We start from the raw sequence: 19,652 nt of genomic DNA on the forward strand, positions 1-19,652 counted from the left end.
AAAAGTTTTTCTATAATATTCTCTCTCATTCTTTTCAGACACCGTTTTTCATCACTTGGATTTCTTCTGATTTTCTCTGCAGACCGTTCAGATCATGATTGGCGTGTTGACGCTGCTGTTTGGGATTACAACGGCTGTCAACCAACCTTCACTGGGAGTTTACAGCGGGATCTTTGTTTGGGGAGCTTTGATTGTAAGTTCAGTTTTTATGTTCCTTTGCTTTCAAATCATCTCTCTCTGTCTTCACATACAGTTATCATCAAGAGAAGGACACAACGTACATAACTTTAGAGACAGGACTTGCATTTGGTCATTCATTGAAGTCAAGTTACTTCCAGAACATCACTGGGTGGAGTCTTCAGGCAAATCTGCCTCTTTTATACAGATAGAGTTACTTTATTAACTCCAAACTGGGAAATCTGTCTAAAAGAGGCAGATTTATGAACAGAAAATTTCAATTATAGGACATAAGCTCCAGGAACCACCTATCCTGTCATGAAACAATTCATTTTTAATTCACGAACCCTTGTCTGGGTTTAGGTCCTCCAAATTTGACTTTTTCCCAAAGTTAAGATGTCACATTGTGGTGAACTCTTCACCCTGCCTGGCTCAGCAGTGGGAGGTGGGTGGTGGTGGCCATCCCCCTTTGCTGAGGTCTTTATGAATAAGGTTTGATTTTATTTCAGACTTTGAAAGAGCCGAGAAGGCTCAGTTGAGCTGCATTCAGGGACGACCTTCCCACCTCTCATATAGTTCAGATTTTCTTTCAAGACTGTTGAACTGATAGAATTCACATCACAATGAGTCTGTAAGTTTATTTAACATACCTGTATTGCTTCTTTCTAATGATAAATACAAGTGTGTATCATTTGCATCACTGTGCTATCAATGTTTTCAGATTATAACATATGGAGGAAACTTGCACAGTGAGACTAACAACACAACCTTGTGGAATGCCACAGTACAGTGTTATTGCAACAATGATCACAGCTACTGACAAAAACCTCTTTATTATGAAGCAAGGCCTGTGGTTTGATTGTATTTGATCAATCTACGTAAATCTGATAATACAAATGCTTCATTCCGTAAATGTTACAGTACATCGCATCAGGATCGGTGACGGTGGCAGCTGAGAAAACTGTGAGCCGTTGTCTGGTGAGTCACACAGGTATTTGAATTTGAGGGGAAAAAAAAACCCAAAAACCTTGGAACTTCTTTTCTTGATGCAATTTCAAATTTGGGTTTCAAAATATATGAACTACTTTGCAAAAAATGAAATGAGTAGTTAATATTTATTTAACTTTTGTCATTTTTTAACGTGGGTTAAGTGTATTGTATTGACAATAATCAAAATGATCAAATTTAGCTCATGGTCAGTCAGCAGCTGGATACTGTATGGAACACAAAAGTCATAAGTGAGAGGCGTGCTTACCCTAATGTTTGGATCTTTTTCTTATGTTTTACAGCTTTTACCATTTCGTATGCTGAAAAGCGTGTGGATGTCAGCCATTTATGAAGAATTTAATACATGGTCTTAGACAAAGCATGTGTGGGATGATTTGTGTTTTGTGTAATGTGGTTGTAAACTTTAAAAGGGGTAAATCCTGATATAGATGAGTTTTGTTTGAGTTATAATGAATTTTTGTCTTCTTTGTCACATAATTAAACATTTCATTAGATTTGGTCAAACTTTCTTTCTCTTAACTCAACTACATTCTCTCTACAGATCAACGCCTCTCTGGCGCTCAACATAATAGCAACAATTGTTGCTGTAACTGGTGTCATCCTCTACGCACTTGATCCCGTACTCTATAACTCCAACTATGAGTACAACCCCTACGGCTACTACCAACCCTACATTCGCGTAAGAATTCCAATGATCATGGTCACCTTTATAGAGTTGTGTTCCTCTTTATACGGGTTTTGACCAGGACATCTGCATCACTGTAGTGTTCTTGTTCATATTTTGGAGACACTCACTTTGGCTTCAGTCATGTAATTAGATTGCTAGAGCTAAACATGCCCCTGACCTTCTGTCTGTCCTCAAATCTCCTGTTAGGCTTTACTTTTACTCCACTGTGTACAAAGATCACTGTGGATTTGTGGCTGTTCTCTCGTTTAACTTTTCAGTTGTATCCATGTAGCTCTAATTCCCTGTGTGCAGATACTAACTAAATCTCTCCTCAGTATTACTATACTGGCTATTCGGTCGTGGTGGCTGTGTTCCAGTTCCTGGAGTTCATCATCTCAGTCACCGTGTCAGCGTACGCCTGTAACGCAACCTGCTGCTGCTGCACAGAGGTGAGTCAGCTCCTCACTGCTGACCTGTGTTCGTGTTGTTTCACCAGATTACTCATCCTTCAGATGAATGGCTGTACAGTTGAGGAAACTCAGGGCCCGTTAACACGACGACATTTTCAAGTGACAATGTACAACTTGGTTATGTTTTCGGGATCCATTTACAACAGTGCCTTGAGCCACTGAAAATTTGACTTCAACAAAATCTCCTGAGGTGTAACTTTTTGAAAATGCTCCGACTCTGTTTTTATTTCGATGATGGAACTGCTGATGCTGTGCATGCGCAACACGGCTGCAGTAGGTTATATTTTGGCACATGAACGAGCAGATGGACAATAACAACGTTTGTGTCGCACACTGGGGTGACGTTCTTTTTTATACCAGCGAAAAAGTGTTTCTCAACACACTGAAACTCACCTGTACACTTGCCTTTCACTTAATTTAGTCAGGCGTTGAAAGTGTCTGTCTCCTCACGTCCACACCCCGGTCCCAGGCCTCGTCTTGGGTCCCCACTGGGCTGCTCTCCGTCCGTGCAGCTCATGAGACGGACAGCCCCACCTGCGTATCATCCTCACTGCTCTTTTTGTTCCTTTTTTCTGGTCCCCCCACTCCCACCCCCGCCTGGTCCCTGTGTCCAAACACCTTTAAGCTGCCCGCTGTGCTGTGCTGACCAATCAGGAGTCTCAGGGGGCGTGGCCAGTTAATAACTCTTCTCATGCCCTTAGTCCAAAGCATGCAGTTTTTTCAAACAACCATAAAACAATGCAATAATATAAAAGCAGTAAAAACACGCAAATATTAATACTGGTGGTATCGATGCACATCATGTTCCATACTATCATCTATCATATTCCCCCAGAAGGGGGTACAGGAACCTGTAGGAGCCCTATACTGAACCTTACCATGCAGCTGGTGCAGCTGGGCTCAGTGAGCTCCTTTATGGAGCACATGGCAGTTCTTCAGCGGTTGCACCCTGGGCGTTTGCCCACATTACCCGTAGCAAAAACTGCCCCCGTCCTTCACTTGTTATTTTAGAGATGACAGATTAATCCAACTTGGTCGTCTGTCCATGCCAGTGTCCGTGTTCTCCCATTGTTAATGTTTATAGGGTATTGCTAATGCAGCAGTGTGTGATTTCATGACAAAAAACAAAAACCAACAGCGCCAACGAGTGGCCCAACACAAAAACTACATCATTTTCAGTGTTTCGGCTGTTTCAGCAGAAAAGGACATTGTTTTCAAAACATTGCCGTTGAAAATAAGAAGCTTTTCTGGAATAAAAACAACAAAACACTTGAATTTTCTCATGTAAACGGGGCTTCAGTGAAACTTTTGTGTTTTTCCTCTTCTGGCAGACGCAAGTTGTCGTTCAGACTGTAGAAGGTCAAATCGGCCCTCAGGCTCCGCCCCATTTCCAAGCAGCATCTGTTGCCCCCGCTCTATACCCTCAGGTAGATGAAATAAGTGTGTTTGCAATGTGAATGTTTTTATTCCCAGTTAAATCCCACTGACAGTGTTCTGTTGTCTTGCAGGTGGCGCCCAGTCTGAGTTGTCCCGATCCTCCGCCGTACCAACCCAACTGACCCACACACATCAACCCCGATCATTGCAAAGCTGCCGCTTCAGCTTGTCTGTCTTTTTCTATAACCTACAATATGTCAATTAGAGATGTGGAAACAGATGAACTACAAAGGACAAAATAAAAATGTAACCAGACTTTCATAGAATGTATTTGAAGGAGCTTCATGTTTGTGAATATGGATTCTGCTTCTGACTTTTATATATACTTTTATATGAGTGCAAGCTGCAAAGTGATATATCATTGCTGAAATATTATGTATCAGATATTACTTTGAAAATCACTGTGCAAAATGAATTTGATTTGAGGTTAATCTGTGGAATAAAAAAATACATCAATTCAGTTAACACTCCTCTGGTCTGGAACTGCCTCATAATTGAACGTGTGGATGTTGTACCTTTGACCTCCAGAAGGTAGAGCCACAGTTTAAAGTAAAACACAGAGAAGCACGTGCAGAAGTTCGAACAGACACTCTGGCACAGTTGCCTTTTTTTTTTTACACTTTTTTTCAGGCATTTTTTGAATCATCCTCGACATTCACACAACAGTAAGTACATTTCTCAAGACAAATTGTAAAAGTAGCAAAATACCATGGATTACCTGCAAAAGCTTTTTTTTTTTTTTTTGCTCAGTATCCTTACTTCATCTCTTCTCCACCCTCAATATCTGTGTCAATAAACAAGTCAGTGCTATCAGAATCAATCACAAGTCCATGTGTCATTGTGTACTGACTGTCATATTATCAGTATAACAGCGTCCTCTGGAGGGATGCTCTGATGTAAACAACGGCTACAATTTTTAAGACACTTCTTGTGAACTGCAAGCTACACCTTAGTGTATGTGAGAGATTGATTGCAAGAGACTAGATTCATTTTACGCTTTTACTCTTTGTACAAACATTTTTTAGCTGGGACTGTTCGTTTTTTAATTTGATGCCTGGATTCTCAGTTTGCGCATCCCAGATAACTACCAGCTATGTTCTCTAACAAAAGTCCGTAGGATGTCCTCTGTTCTATGTCTGTCCAGGTGCAGTAGCCGGTTGTCTCGAGTGGTTGACTCTCTTCCTTCGCGCCACTCTTTTTTATTTATTTGTTTCCTTCACTCTCTGTCTCCCTTCCTCCTGCCAGGTCCAGCAATGCCATGTACCAGTATTCAAAATAAATAAAATAAAGTTAGAAATCATGTTATCAAGAGGATTGTTATACTTGTGAGCTCCTCTTGGAAGAGCAAATCTGTCGGGCTCATTACAGCAGTCGGTTCTCTCAGTCAGTTACTGCAGTAACAGACTTTCTGGAGCTAATCCGGTCCGAAGCAGGTGTTTCCCCAAAGTTTCTCCCAGACTTTGCAAACTTTCAGCCACGCTGAATTTCATTTCCTCATTCATTCATTCATTCAGCCAGAGAGTTTAGCAGAGCATATTTTTCCCATCTGTTATTTTAAACAACCTTCTAAAAAAAAAAAAAAAAAAAAGAGCTGATGTTCCAGTTATTCTCAGTCAGAGGAGACTTTTTTTTTAGCACTCTGAGACTTGTAATCAAGTGTAAAGTGCGTTATAAATAAAATTTATTATTATTATTGTTATTATTATTTTTTCACTAACATGTAGCACGGATCTTTAGATAACGACCCGTGAATGAAGGTGGAGCGTTACTGAGCTGAGAATTAAATACAGGTCATGAGAAGGTTATCAGACCGCAGGATTTACAGGAAGTTAAAGTCATCCACTTACAAAGCAACACTTTACTGTGTTGTAAGCAATGTCAGAGATGCAACAAATATCTATCTATCTATCTATCTATATCCTGGAGTCAGTAACCGTTGCCTGTGCTTGGCTCTTCGTCCTGAAGGTCCGTCGCAGCCTCCTCTGTCTGAATCTGTTGATCTTTCTTCAGACCTGAGTGTTTTGAAAGTGGTCTAGAAATAAAGTTGAGCTGATTTGAGTTGCCTCAGCTCAGCCTTCGACTTTTGGCCCTGTGTTTGAAAACATGAACTTCTGTCTCTGCTTGCCTTTCACATCTGAGCCACAGAACTGCCCCGAAACACTGTCAGACTCAAACACCATCTTATGGCAGTAACTCCAGTTTCACATAAACAGAAAGCCACATCCTCTTCAGAGCACTGAAATGACGTCTATGGGTGAGTTTGGGTTTGCCTGGGATCAGTGAGACAACTGTCTTTTCATAGAATCTTTTTGTCAAGTCTTGCTTGAAACAAGAAGAGACTCGTCTGGACCTGAACTGTTGCTGTCCTAAAGTATTCAGGTAAGATCTTCTCACAGAATACAGAGCTGGGAAAAATCTGTTATGGTAGTTTCATTAGAGAGGTAAAAATTAAAGAATCTTTACTAAGTGGCATAAACCGCTGGAAAAAAATACAAAATGGAGCCGAAAATGCAAAAAAAAAAAAAAAAAAAAAAAAAAAAAAAAAAAAAGAATCAATGCAGCTAAAGTTAAAACAAGTATACAGATTAAAACACTAAACATGTGAAAGAAAGGATACTTAAAATGCGGAAAAAGGGTAAAAACAACAAACCATGAAATATCGTGCCCATGAGCATGGGGGGATGCCGGCGTACATGTGCAGGCGAGGAGCAGTCTAACAGATGTAACACAAAGCCATGTTTTAATAATTTATCATCTCAATTCATGTATGGTTTTCAAACAAAGTCCACAGTGAACTGGCCACAGAGAGACTCATCTTAAATTTGTTCTTTTGCACATTTGTTCACGCTGAAGTTTCATTAAATATCTGTAGGATTTGTAGAATTTGTTCAATCATTTCTGCTTCATATGTTAAGAGTGGATACAGTCCTTTCTAAACGGTGTCTCTCATCTTCTTCTGTCCATTCTTCACAGTGGGGGGGATAAAACATTTCTTAGCTGAATGCTGAATTGCTCTGCATTGTACTGTAGCAGCAGATAGAACAAAACACATCAGATGAGTGTGAAGCAAAGCTGCCACATCTTCCTCCATCATGACATTCACTCTAAACTCAACACCATTTTCCCTGATTTACACATTTCCTGTTTATGATTGAAATTTAAAGGACCCATATCATTCTTTTCCAAGCAAGCTAAAGTCACTTTTTGTCAATAATAAGCTGTTTTAGCACCCCTGGCACAATGGAGTACTTTTATATTATGAATTCTTAGTAATTTCATATGCCGTGTTTTCAACACTAAAGTCCAGACAACTCGACTTCACGTTGCCCCAGAACCTGCATAACAGCATGGGTATGACGAGCATAGAAATAAGACACATAGACCCCGTGCTGACATGCCTATCAAGCTTATATTGTATATATCTCTGGTGCCTACATGCCGCCATATGGTGGAAGTTCTCGGTGAAGCAGCAGTGCATTAAAGTCTATGGAGGTTAGATATGAGGTAACAGTATTGGTTCTTTTATGGTGTGAAATTACGCCTTCCAGGTTCATTATATCCATCGTGCGTCAGTCCACGTACCGTCCTCCTCGAAATCACAGGTAGAAATGATGCTTCACCTGGTCTTCTATACTGTTTTACGCATGCATACACAGTCATGCAGGACAATCCACATGGAATTTAATCCAAAGATCAACCTGACACAGTCCACGACGATGCGAGATGTGAACGAGATCAGTGTGAAAGAGGTTTTAGCAACCCAAAAATCTCTGGAAGCACAATGCACCATTTTCTTCCCAGCAAGTCCGTGGAAAGCAGCATTTCATTGTGGCTTTTGACACACAAAGCACAAAACACACATGATCTGCAGATATCGTGACCTACCAATGTCCTGTAAATGAGTGCCATGTGTTTGTGCTACCACCGTTCCTAACAGCGATTTTTGATCAACCTGTGGTTTTAAATGTTACAGCGACTGGAGCAGCTCAGAAGATCGCAGGAACGTCTGGACGAGGAACATGGCTTCTTCTGCTGTGTCCTACACCTCGGGAAATGTGATGGTGGTCACCCACGTGCTCCCGGCGGCTCCCAGCGAGGAACAGCAGCCACCGCTGGATGAAAGACACAAGTTCAGGAAGGGACATCCCAAGGCACTCGGGGTGAGTTTCTAACAGACAGACCTGAACACACTGGCCCTCATTTATCAATCTTGTGCTGAAATGGGTGTAGATCTGAGCGCTGATCTCACTGTACGATAGAGCCCATGTGAAATTCAGAAAACTTCCATATCTCACCGATCTCAGGTGTTGATAAATGCAGTGGTTGAAAGCCATGCTCTTTCACATGTCACACCCTGAGTGGTTCAGAAGCCTCACCCAGAGAATCAATAAGACACTGAACAAAATTAATAACAATTCATTGAAGTCTGAATAAATTGTTTGATTAAATGTTTTCCAGTGAATTTAATCTCCCTTTAGCTAAAATGTTGTCTCTAGGCCACTAGCATTACATCACTGATTAAATAGAGCATTTGCTAAACTGTAAGGGAATACTCCAAATATTTTGAACCCACGCCCTATCCCAATCATTTAAACAGTGAGATAAGCTCATAAATACCTTGATTGTGTCCGTTCGTCCAGCGACTGGCTCCCAGCTGTTAGCATCGTAGTTAGCTTAGCTCACCTGCGGGAGGTGAAGAGGAGACAGAGCCAGACTGAGAAAGTGGACAAAATACTCCTTCCAGTGGTCCAGGGGACGGCGTATTAGCACGTGAAGTAAATCCGAATGGTTATAAAACATTTTAAAAGCCGTGTTTTCTTTTCAATCCATTGAAATAACGTTTTGATACACACAGACCTCTGCATGCACAGTGCTCCGCGGAAGGATATACCGGAGCACAGCAGTAGAAGCCATAGACTCAGCCGCTGTGCGCCGGTATATCCTTCCGCGGAGCACTATGCTTGTGCAGATGTGTGTGTATCAAAACGTTATTTTAACGGATTGAAAAGAAAACACGTCTTTTAAAATGTTTTATAACCATTCGGATTTACTTCATGTGCTAATACCCCGTCCCCTGGACCACCGGAAGGAGTATTCCTTTAAAGTAAACTTTACATTTCAGCAGCAGTTCATTGGGTCCTGTCTCCTCTGTACAGCCCCCTGTGGAGGCTCTATTGGTTCCCTGGTTCATCAGGTCCTCTTGTGGTACCGGTGTGAGATTGTAAATGGACCCCCATAGAAAATAGACCCAGGGAACCAAGATCCCATGACTGAATACCCCCTCCAGTTTAGTTAAAAATAATTAACTGTGGAAAATAATGTCTTGCAGCTGAATCTGTTCTTTTTTTCTGGGTTTTGTTGTTTCCCCAACCTACTGCTTGTTGCATTTATATAGGCAGAAACAGGCTCTGCATGTCTCTGGGGGATGCTGACACTTGTATTTTTCAAGGACAGTTGACAATGATCAGGAAAACGCAGTGTGATTATCCCTATTGGGTTGATAAGTAGAGAGCATAATAGGTTATCCAGACCCCGTAGTAGTTTCGTAATGTCATGAAAATGTGATACATGTGCACCCTTTAAACATGGTAAACAAGTGCATACCAGGAAGTCAAATAAAAAGAAAAATGTGATTAAGGTTACGAGAGTAAGATGAAAGTTACGACATTTGAAAAATTTAATGGGGTAATACAAAAACTCCAGGAAAGGAGGTTTTCCCACCCAAACGACTCAAGTACTACTAATACTTATTAGGTGGTGTTCCTTAAATATTGCAGTCACTAATAATCAATTATATGGGGTGTCCATATTCCGTAGCAATATGTGGACCTGGGTCCATATTCTTGGGGGTCTGTTCACAATCTCTCACAGCACATCAAAACACACGCCACTGGTCAATGCAATATTATGGAAAATTGCACAGGCCAAAATAATGTCACAGATCTTTTCAAGGGTGAATCACAACAGACTGACCATTCCCTCTACATCTCAACTTTGAAATGTCAGATGGTTCAAATTCCACATTTGTGAAACTGTTTACAGTTAAAATACATGGCCAACTTAAAGGTATAGTGGACGATGTTTTAAGCCAATGATTTGCATGATGCGAATCTCAACTATTGGTCCTCCAACATGTCAATCATGCTGGAGAAATGCTTACGACAATTGATAGGCGTTTCCTCGGGAGCATGATAGGATGGTCTGGCGCATCCGCGTTTTTCAAAAAACGAGTAACAGACGTTTGGCTTCGACTTTTGAGAAAATCGTCCACTATACCTTTAAGCTAATAGAATCACAATAAGCCACTGCTTGACCTGCTGAAGCCACTTTGAAATTGGCAGGTCTGGAGAATTTCTCACTTTCCACCCTGCTGTGAGTCCAGTCTGGAGCAGATGAACCTGTCACCTGCTGCTCAAGCCATGAGGAGAAGGACCTGGCCGTTTCTGGGGATGATAAAATATTTCCCAACACCCCAGAGGCTTTCAGCAGTGCTCAGACTCCACTACACCTGCAATGTCGACTGATCTGAGCAAGACCCGCCTGCTTGAGCTTCTCAGCCAATCACAGTGCAATAAATGATGAACTTCCTTATCCAGTATAGTCACTTCCTTTTCTACTATACTCACTCGCACACACACTTATATACTTCTCTTGTATATGTAGCACCCGTGTCACCTCTGTAGCTGAGAAGGATGGGTGCTTGGGTTCGATGGTTGTTATAAAACCCCAAAAAATAAACTCTTAAATGCCAATTTCTAACTACTTAAGAATAATATTGCAACCCAGAGATATATAAAACAGGGAACGTATTTAATGAACAATAATAGGAAAATGCAAATACCAAAAACACACTTCAATCACCCACTTCCTCTAATCAATAAACTTCCTTGCAATATAAACACAATTATACTCAAACCAACACTGCAATGCAATAATCAAATACAACAAGAAAGGTAAGAACGGTTCAAAATCACAAAAGTCAGCAAATGGTGGGCCCACACTCACTCACACACACAGTACTCACGCTCCGGAGATCACGCGAGGGATGAAAAAAAAACTCGTTGCAGGCCTGATAGTCCTTGAGAAAGAAAAAAAAACCCAAATAACAAAAGTAATCCACAAGTCCGGGAAAAAAAGTTACACTCCGACAGGTATAATCCACAGCCTCGTGGCTTCCAGCTTCGAACTCCGTCCGATTATTTCCCCGAGTCTCTCTCTTCCCTGCTCCGACGCTGTGTCGGCGAACGCGGAAATACCAAAGGGAAAAAAATGGCGACGCTCACGGTCCCACCTAACTCAGTCCAAACTGAAACTTCTGGGGGTCTCCTCACCGTCCCCGAAACAAGAACCCTCAGCCTTGCTAACACTTGGTCCAAGTGAGGACAAATCACGGCCCAGTCTCAGAAACAACGTCTGAATACATTCAGACATCTCCCGACTGCACCGTCTCCAACCGAACCCCTCTTTTTTTTTTCACACCCCAGGTCCAAAAAAACCACACCCCCTCTAATCATCAGCAACCAATCAGAGTGGTGAAATATGATACTTCAAACACATCACGTTATTTGAACAAAATAATATCATTCTTTGAAATAATACAATTCTTTTCTGAATCACCTTCAGTCAAGCAGCAAACAAAACCAAAAGAGAAATACATGAATCAGTCAAATATAAATATTCCTTATCCAATAATTTTCAATACTGGGATGAAATAGGAATACTGATCACCATCACAGAAAAATACGTGGTAATAATTTCACAATTACCACCGGGTTACATATACATACATACTTCTCGTACATACACGTATTTTCTTTGTACATATGCATACATGTCTATTTATTTATGAGAATGTATGCATGTGAGAGGATACAGTATGTGTGTGAGTGAAAATGAAAATATATGGATGTGAAAGGTGAATATATATGTGAGAGGGCCAGAAGGAATTATGTCTTGTCTTTCATAATTTTATTTGACTTCTATCATCAATCTGACATTGATGGTCCAATGAAATTAAAGACTTTTAAGTTTCAGATTCAAACAGCTTGTGATCAGTCTGGTCTCCTGTGGTTTCTCTGCAGACTGTTCAGATCATAATTGGAGTGTTGACACTGCTGTTTGGGATCGCGGCGGCTGTCCACCACCATTCACTGGGAGTTTACAGCGGGATCTATGTTTGGGGAGCTTCGATCGTGAGTTCAGTTTTATGTTCCTCAGCCTTTAAGTCAACTCTGTCCTTCTTCACATACTGTACAGTTATTATCAAGAGAAGGACACAGTGTACATGATTTCAGACGCAGAGCTTTGGCATGGTCATTCATGGAACTCGAGTTATTTTCAGAACATCACTGTGTAGATTCTTGAGTTCAAGGCTAGGTAAGTCTGAGAATGGAGCAGTTGACTAAGGTTTACATCACATTATGAGAGGTACAGATCAATATAAATGTATCAGTACTCAAATCTGCCTCTTTTATAAAAAAAAAAAAAAAAAAATTACAGGACATAAGCTCCAGGAATCACCTTTTCTTCTACCTGTCATGAAACAACGTCCAGCTCTTCTGCCCAAACTGTGAAACTATCCATCACAGCATATCAGTGAAATGGGCATTTTATAGATTATTAGTGTATTCACAGTGAAATCATCAGCTCAGAGGCTGAAATGATGATTATAGCACTGATGCAGTCATGTGGTGACATGTTTGAGTTTCATTTCATAGATCTATAGAAAAACATCTTTTTTTTTTTTTTAATAAAAAGTCAACAGAAACTGAATAAACTTTTTTTTTGTTGGTAAAGGTTCATACTGTCTTCGATTCAATTTGACAGCTAAGGTTCTTTTTAAAGACAGGTAAAGATGAGAGTAAAGTTACCTCAAAGGCTCCTCACTCTTGCAGATCTCACGTAGTCCAGCGTCACTTTGTGCGGTTTACCTTCATTCCTATATTTACATTCATCTCCAGTAGTAATAATAAGCGGAGAGCTCATTCCCTGAGGTTATTCATTCGTAGCAGCATCGCTCCATCAGCTGCATCCTTCATTGGAGGAAATACAGTTCATCCAGGAGCGATACAGTTATTGAGGATTAACCACTCACTTTCTGTACTGCTGGGTTTAGGAGCTCTGACTGTTCTGTTTCACTGTCATATAGTGAATATGTTTCACAGACATATATTCATGTCTCCAGCACTGACAGCTGAGAGGGGATTTTTTTTTCTTTTTTTTTAAGCAGTGAGGCGGAACTGTTCAACCAATCAAGGAGCTTTATTTCGAGGGTGTGGTCAGGTTGGTTCTGAGCTGATGGGCTCCTCTCCGAGCACACCACACACAACAGGATTTGCGATTGGAAATATTAAACATGTTCATTGTCTATGATGTCCCCTTCCGACGCCTCCCGACAGGCTCCGACCGGAAAAAATATCTCTGAACACACCGAACACCACAGGAAGATCGGACCCGAACTCATTTGCATACTGCCGACAATCAGACCTTTGCCGTCTTTAATCTGGAGGAGAAGATCGGGGCAAAATTCGGCCCGATCATCCTGTAGTGTGTACTGGCCTTAAGTCGCAAAGTCGAAGAAAGTGATTTTATGTGATGCAGCCATATTGATGAAACCAATCTGCTACTTTTTGATCTTCCTAAAAACAGCAACATCCACCTTCCACTACCCCAGAATTCAGCTGCCTGGCGCTGAAGTGGTGCCAGAAGATGGTTTCACGTTGGACAGGTTTTAGAAATCACTGCAGTGGCTCCATTTAGTGTCTTAATGATCTAGTAACTTTACTGTCAGATGTATTTTTAATTTGTGAACTCTTGTCAAGGCTGAGGTCCTCCAGATTTGACTTTTTCAAAAAATGAAGACCTCACATTGTGGTGATTTTTTTTGCCCTGCCTGGCTCAGCAATGGGAGGTGGGTGGTGGTGGCCATCTCCCTTTATGACTGAGGTTTGATTTTATTTGAAAGAGCCAAGAAGGCTCAGTTGAGCTGCATTCAGGGATGGCCTTCTCACCTCTCATGTAGATCACATTTACTTTCAAGACAGTGTTGAACTGATACAATTCATATCTCAGACCTTCATTATAAAATTAGACTTCAGCTCATCTGTAAGTTTATTTAACATACTTGCAACATTTCTTTCTATTGATCGAAGTATGCATCATCTGCAGAACTATTTTCAGTGTTGTGAAATTGTAACACACAGAAAAAAACTTGTTGATTGAGAATAACAACAGGCCGAACACACAACCTTGTGGAAGGCCAGTGTTATATTATTGGAACGGTGATCACCACAACTGACAAAATGCTCCTTTTTTTCAGAAAGGTCTGTGTTTTCGTTTTATTTATTCTATATATGAATGTAAAAATGCTTCATTTGACAAATGTTGCAGTACATTGCATCTGGATCTGTGACGGTGGCTGCCGAGAAGTCTGTGAGCCGTGATCTGGTGAGTGACACAGATAGTTGCTTTTGAGAAAATAAATAAATAAATAAATAATTTAGCTCAAAGTCATAGTCAGAAGCACAGCAGCTGGAGACTGTGTATAAAGTATTGAGCCCAAACGAAAAGGCATGCTTACTATTGTGTTTTGGATCTTTTACTTATATTTGACAGCTTTAATCATTTTGTGATGAAAAGCATGTGGAGGTCAGCCAATCAATCACAACTTATGACTTGTGGTTTGAGTCTGGAAAGGTGGTTAATCCTTTAATGAAGTATTCTATGAGTTAGATTTCATTTTAAAACACCAGAGTTGTCACTCATCACGAGACAGTTTCTCATCTTCGTCAATAAGACACTTTCAAAATTTCATTAGATTTTGTCAAACTTTTCATCACTTGTCTCGACTCTCTTCTGTCTCCAGATCAACGTGTCTCTGGTGTTGAACATTATTACAGCAATTGTTGCTGTAGCTGGTGTCTTCCTCTATGCGCTGGATCCCGTAGTCTATGACTACTACTCCTACGACTACTATGACCCCTACAACCCCTACGGCCGCCATCACCGCACCGCACGTCTAATGGTTATTTGAAACAACTCCATATTAACCACAGAAAAGTTTTTGTTGCACGAAGTCACCTTTATAGACAGGGTTCCTCCTTTTTGGGGTTTTGCACAGAACATTTGGATAACTAATGTTCCTGCTCAGATTGCCATTGCTCAACATGCCCCTGACCTGTGAGTGTCTCGATTAAAAGAAAAAAAAAAAAAAAGGAAAACTTCAGTCTGTCATCAAATCTCCTGTGATGCTTTACTTTTACTCTAAAGTGTACAAAAAACAATGTGGATTTGTGGCTGTTCTCTACTTTAGCTTTTCAGTATGAGTTTGTATCCATGTAGCTCTAATTCCCTGTGTGCAGATACTAACTAAAACTCTCTTCAGGTTAATTATGGTGGCTTTTCGGTCGTGGTGGCTGTGTTCCAGTTCCTGCAGCTCATTGTCTCAATCACCGTGGCAGCATACGCCTGTAATGCAATCTGCTGCTGCTGCACAGAGGTGAGTCAGCTCCTCACTGTTGATCTGTGTTAGTGTTGTTTTACCATATTTCATCCTTCAAATGAATGACTGTACAGCTGAGGAAACTCAGGGCCTGTTTGCACGGCAACGTTTTCAAGGGAAATAAATGCACAACTTTTGTTCTGTTTTTGGTGTCTGTGTTTATGTTATTTATCGTGCTTGTGTTGAGAACAGCTAAAGAGGTTGAACCTTTTGAAAACGCTTCGATTCTATTTCTGTCGATGATGGAAATGCTAATACTGTGCATCAAGAATGCAGTTGTAGTAGATTATATTTCTGCACATGTGCAAATAAATGCATAATAAGAACAATGATTTCCTCCAGAGTATCATGACTCCCAGTTCATTTTCTCCCGGTGCTGATAGTTGTAGAGATGACGTTCACTGTAGTAACAGTCCCACTTGGACGTCTGTCCATATGTATGTCCGTGTTCTCCCACTGTCAATGCTTCCATTGTATTGCTCTCTGCTGCATTTGTGTGATTTCATCATAAAAACAGGCAACACCCCCCACTTGAGGCCCAACATGAAAAAAATGTCTTTTCCAGTGTTTCTGATGTTTCAGCAGAAATGGACTTTGTTTTCTCCAATTTAAAAAAGGCAAAAATGAATCATTTCCACTTGAAACGTTCTCATGTGAACGGGGCTTCAGTGACACTTTTGTATTTTTCATCTTTCAGGAGCCGCAAGTTGTTCAAGCTGTAGGTCCTGTCACCAATCAGGCTTCGCCCCATTTCCAAGCAGCATCTGTTGCCCCTGCTCAGCCATACCCTCAGGTATATAAAATTACTGTATTTGCAATGTTGTAACAATCCGCCTATCGCTTCCAAGCCTCCATCTTGCCACTACGCATTAAGAGGTCATGGGCGGAAGACACCAATCAGCAGGGGTGATTAATAGGCAGATGACAAACTTTAGATTGACAACAAAATCCCGCATTTATTCTGACAAAACCCTCCCAACAGAAAACAAGCAACCCGCCGCTCGGGCACTCCTAATAAACTTTAACAGAAAACGCCGCCCAATGCGGGAAGTCCAACACAAACTCAAAAGGCTCACAAAGTCCCGTCTGTATTTCCCCAATGTTCCCCAAAGTTCGAGGCGCACGTCCCTGCACGGGGACCGACTGAGTGGCCGGCGGCCGTTAATTACGCACGCCCCGGCAAAACCACAGTTCTCTCGTCCCCGATGCTCCTCCTCTCCAGCCCGGTGGCTCCGTGGCAAGCGATTGTATAATCCCAAAGGCACAAAGTGATATTCCCCTAGGTGCAGATCCTCCGGGTAAACACTCCACGGCCTCGCTCCTCCGGCAGGTGAGTTCCCTTCAGGGCGGTGTGTGACGTCACTCTCCTCCTGCAGCAGGTGCACTGTTTCCCCTTAAAGCTCGTGTCCGGAGTTTTGAAAGGGAGAGGTTTTTCCGCCCTCCCTCTGCTTTTATGAGCGACCAAGCCACGCCCCTTTAATTGTGCACGCGAATTATCTGTCGGATGAAAATGAGAGCCTCCGAGTCCTACAGCATCCTCCATGTTTAGCTGTTTACGGTGGATGTTCAGCAGAACATGGATATATCCGAGGTAAGCGCGGCGGCTGCTCCGTAGCTAACTCTCCTCTGCCTGGGCGAGCGGCTGTGCTCTCTGGCTGCGTGCACATGTTGATTGACAGCACGACAAGGCGGAAGCTCGAACTCTATTGGCTGACGCTGACCGGTGCTTTTTCGGATAACATGGGGGTCTATGAGACGAAGGCGGGGCTCATAAATAAATTTTTATATTGCTTTATGCTAATATTATATTGTAGTATCGAACCAGACTGACACATTGAAGCTCTGTTAAAAAATGGTACATACATTGGAAACAAACGGAAACTCCAGACACGAGCTTTAAATAAACAACCTCGCCCAGATACCAATGTCCAGGTGATAACGCCCATACGTTTTTTTCAAACACAAAACCATGCCCCAGATTAAATATCCCCAGCGAACCAAGTTTTACATATTTGGATGTCAGATCAGGAAAAACATTTCATTACCCCTGCTGGGTGAAACAGGTAAGGACCTACCTGGTCGTTACAATGTGTATTTTTTTTAATGCGAGTTAAAATCCCACTGACAGTGTTTTGTTGTCTTGCAGGTGGCGCCCAACTTCAGAGACCCAGGGTTTCTGGGTTCTGCTGAGCCTACAGCTTACCAACCTTACTGACCCACACACATCAACCCCGATCATTGCAACCCTGCTGCTTGAGCTTGTCTTTCTTTTTCTGTAAGCTTAAAATATGAGCGATGAGAGGCTTTCATGAGATGATGGCTTTCAGAATGTATTTGAAGGAGCTTCATGGTGCTAAATGTGGATTCTGCTTCTGACTTTTATTAAGCAACGAGGAGAGATTAAGGGAGAACGTAGAGGAAGGTCAATATATGAATGCAAGCTGCAAAGTGATTGCTGAAATAATATGTATCAGATAATACTTTGAAAATCAATGTGCAAAATGGATTTGGTTTGAGTTTATTCTATGAAATTAAAATGCTTCAGTTCAGTAACCCTCCTCTGGTCTGGAACTGCTTCATAATTACCTGATAAACACAACACCAGCAGCTTAATCAGCAGAGACTTTTGGAGCAGTGGAGTTAGAAGGATGTTCTCAGTAAGTAACTCTGAGTCATGCTACCTGCTAAAAGGTTTCAGGGCTCACACACCTGCGATGCTATGTGCTTAACATGATTAAAGTCTGACTGATACATTCTTGAACAGTGAGCTTGGACACTCGGTCTACAGTCTGCACCAGGGGCGTCACTAGGTTTTAAGTTCAGTTTTCTTTTGTTTTTGTTTGTTTTTTTTTGATACAGTGCACAAACACATCACAAACGCAGCTTCTTATGCCACAGCAGTACCAAGAATCACTCAAGGTGGAACTTAAACCCAGATCCCGGCCAAAATAGCACACTAAACAATGCATAACCAGGATCCAGGAACCAGGACCAGGGCCAGGACCACCGCTCCAGCAGCGAGGTTGCTGCCGGCAGCACTGCTGCGCCGACGGAGCGCTCCCCATCCCCTGACACCCACGTCGTCTCCCCGCAGCCGTCCCCTCTTTTCCCCCCACGTCACTCCTTGTTGGGGACAGTAGCATCAGGAATATTCGCTTTTTTAACGCCGTCACGCGGTGTATTCCTGGTGCTACTGTCCCCACGATCCTCCACGGACTCCCGGAGCTCCTGCAGTCCCTCCCTTCCACTGTCCGCCGGGTCATCGTGCACGTCGGCACTAACGACACGGCCCGGCGGCAGTCGGAGGTCACTAAACAAGATTTTAAAGACCTTTTCAACCTGTTGGAGAGCTGTGGAAGGTCGGTTTTTTTATCTCTGGACCTTTGCTGACCTTCTCCAGGGGCGCTGAATGCTTCTCCAGACTGCTCAGCCTCAACACCTGGCTTCAGCGCTCCTGCACAGCCTCCAATTTTTATTTCAAAGACAATATTCTTTTCTGGAACTGCCCAGCTTTTTTAACCTGACACGCCAGATGGACAGTTTCATGTCCGCCACGGAAATATTTCACAAGTCCATCTGGGTAGCCGCTCTTCCGATTTGATTTCAAAGGCGGGACCTTCAAAACAATCCGTAGTTGACAATTGGACGACCGTTCGAACCGAAGAAGAAGCAGATTGGACGACCGTTCTGATTGACACGCGACACACTCACCACAGACCAATCCACATCAAGCCACGGTGTGACGGAGCTTATGTGCGCTGCTGCTGAGAAGCAGGAGACATCGTTTCCTGACAAAAAGACTTTAAGTGATGTTCTGTGCTCCTCTTTCAAAGAAGAAATTGAGTCGCTTTCTCATAAAACTGCAGATATTGCCGTGTCCACGGAGATCGCTTCGCATGCCGCCATTGTTTTCAAACTTTCATGCGCTTCCCACTGTCGTCACGTCTTCTCGTCACGTCTGCTCCTCCCGTAGCTCCCGCGTCTTTCCCCTGATTGGGCCGGCAACATTTTAACCGGGTGAAATCACTGGTCTATGGAGCGCTACAAGATGGGATCTGCAGGATTTAGGAACTGAATCAGGTAGGCCCGTCTGCTATGCAAGGTTACAGCTTTTTATCATCAGGACGAACTTCACCCGAGCACGCTGGGCTGTTCCATTTTAGCAGGTAACATTCAGCAAACAGTACACACATCCCCTGATGACTGACGACCTGGAAGCCCCCCCCCCCCCCCCCCCCCCCCCCGCCCATCCACCACAAGCCACACACACAGTCTGCTTTTAACTGAGACATGGCGGCACTGATGCACCTGTTATCCTCATTGACGCTTCCCCACCAAGTTTTAACTTTTTATTTTCAACCAAACAGGGTAAGAGGGGGGGAGGGACTGCTTC

At 42.4% G+C, this 19,652-nt stretch overlaps 1 protein-coding gene across 4 annotated transcripts in view; it reads left to right on the forward strand.

The window, feature by feature from the left end:
- Window positions 1-6,013: 6,013 nt before the first annotated feature.
- Window positions 6,014-19,652, forward strand: part of LOC115388435 (membrane-spanning 4-domains subfamily A member 4A-like) — a 76,879-nt gene continuing 63,240 nt past the window's right edge. The window contains exons 1-8 of one of the 4 annotated variants that reach the window (XM_030091581.1): window positions 6,014-6,138; window positions 7,733-7,919; window positions 11,841-11,951; window positions 14,149-14,205; window positions 14,624-14,782; window positions 15,143-15,256; window positions 15,957-16,052; window positions 17,406-17,439. In XM_030091581.1, the coding sequence (XP_029947441.1) occupies window positions 7,779-7,919; window positions 11,841-11,951; window positions 14,149-14,205; window positions 14,624-14,782; window positions 15,143-15,256; window positions 15,957-16,052; window positions 17,406-17,439 (712 nt within the window). In that variant the 5' untranslated portion in view covers window positions 6,014-6,138; window positions 7,733-7,778. Of the gene's footprint in view, window positions 6,139-7,732; window positions 7,920-11,840; window positions 11,952-14,148; window positions 14,206-14,623; window positions 14,783-15,142; window positions 15,257-15,956; window positions 16,053-16,371; window positions 16,688-17,405; window positions 17,440-19,652 lie in introns of those variants that run through there. The other 3 variants (XM_030091580.1, XM_030091582.1, XM_030091583.1) reach the window with 3 other exon arrangements.

Source organism: Salarias fasciatus, chromosome 5, assembly GCF_902148845.1.
Source record: "Salarias fasciatus chromosome 5, fSalaFa1.1, whole genome shotgun sequence".
Taxonomy (NCBI): domain Eukaryota; kingdom Metazoa; phylum Chordata; class Actinopteri; order Blenniiformes; family Blenniidae; genus Salarias; species Salarias fasciatus.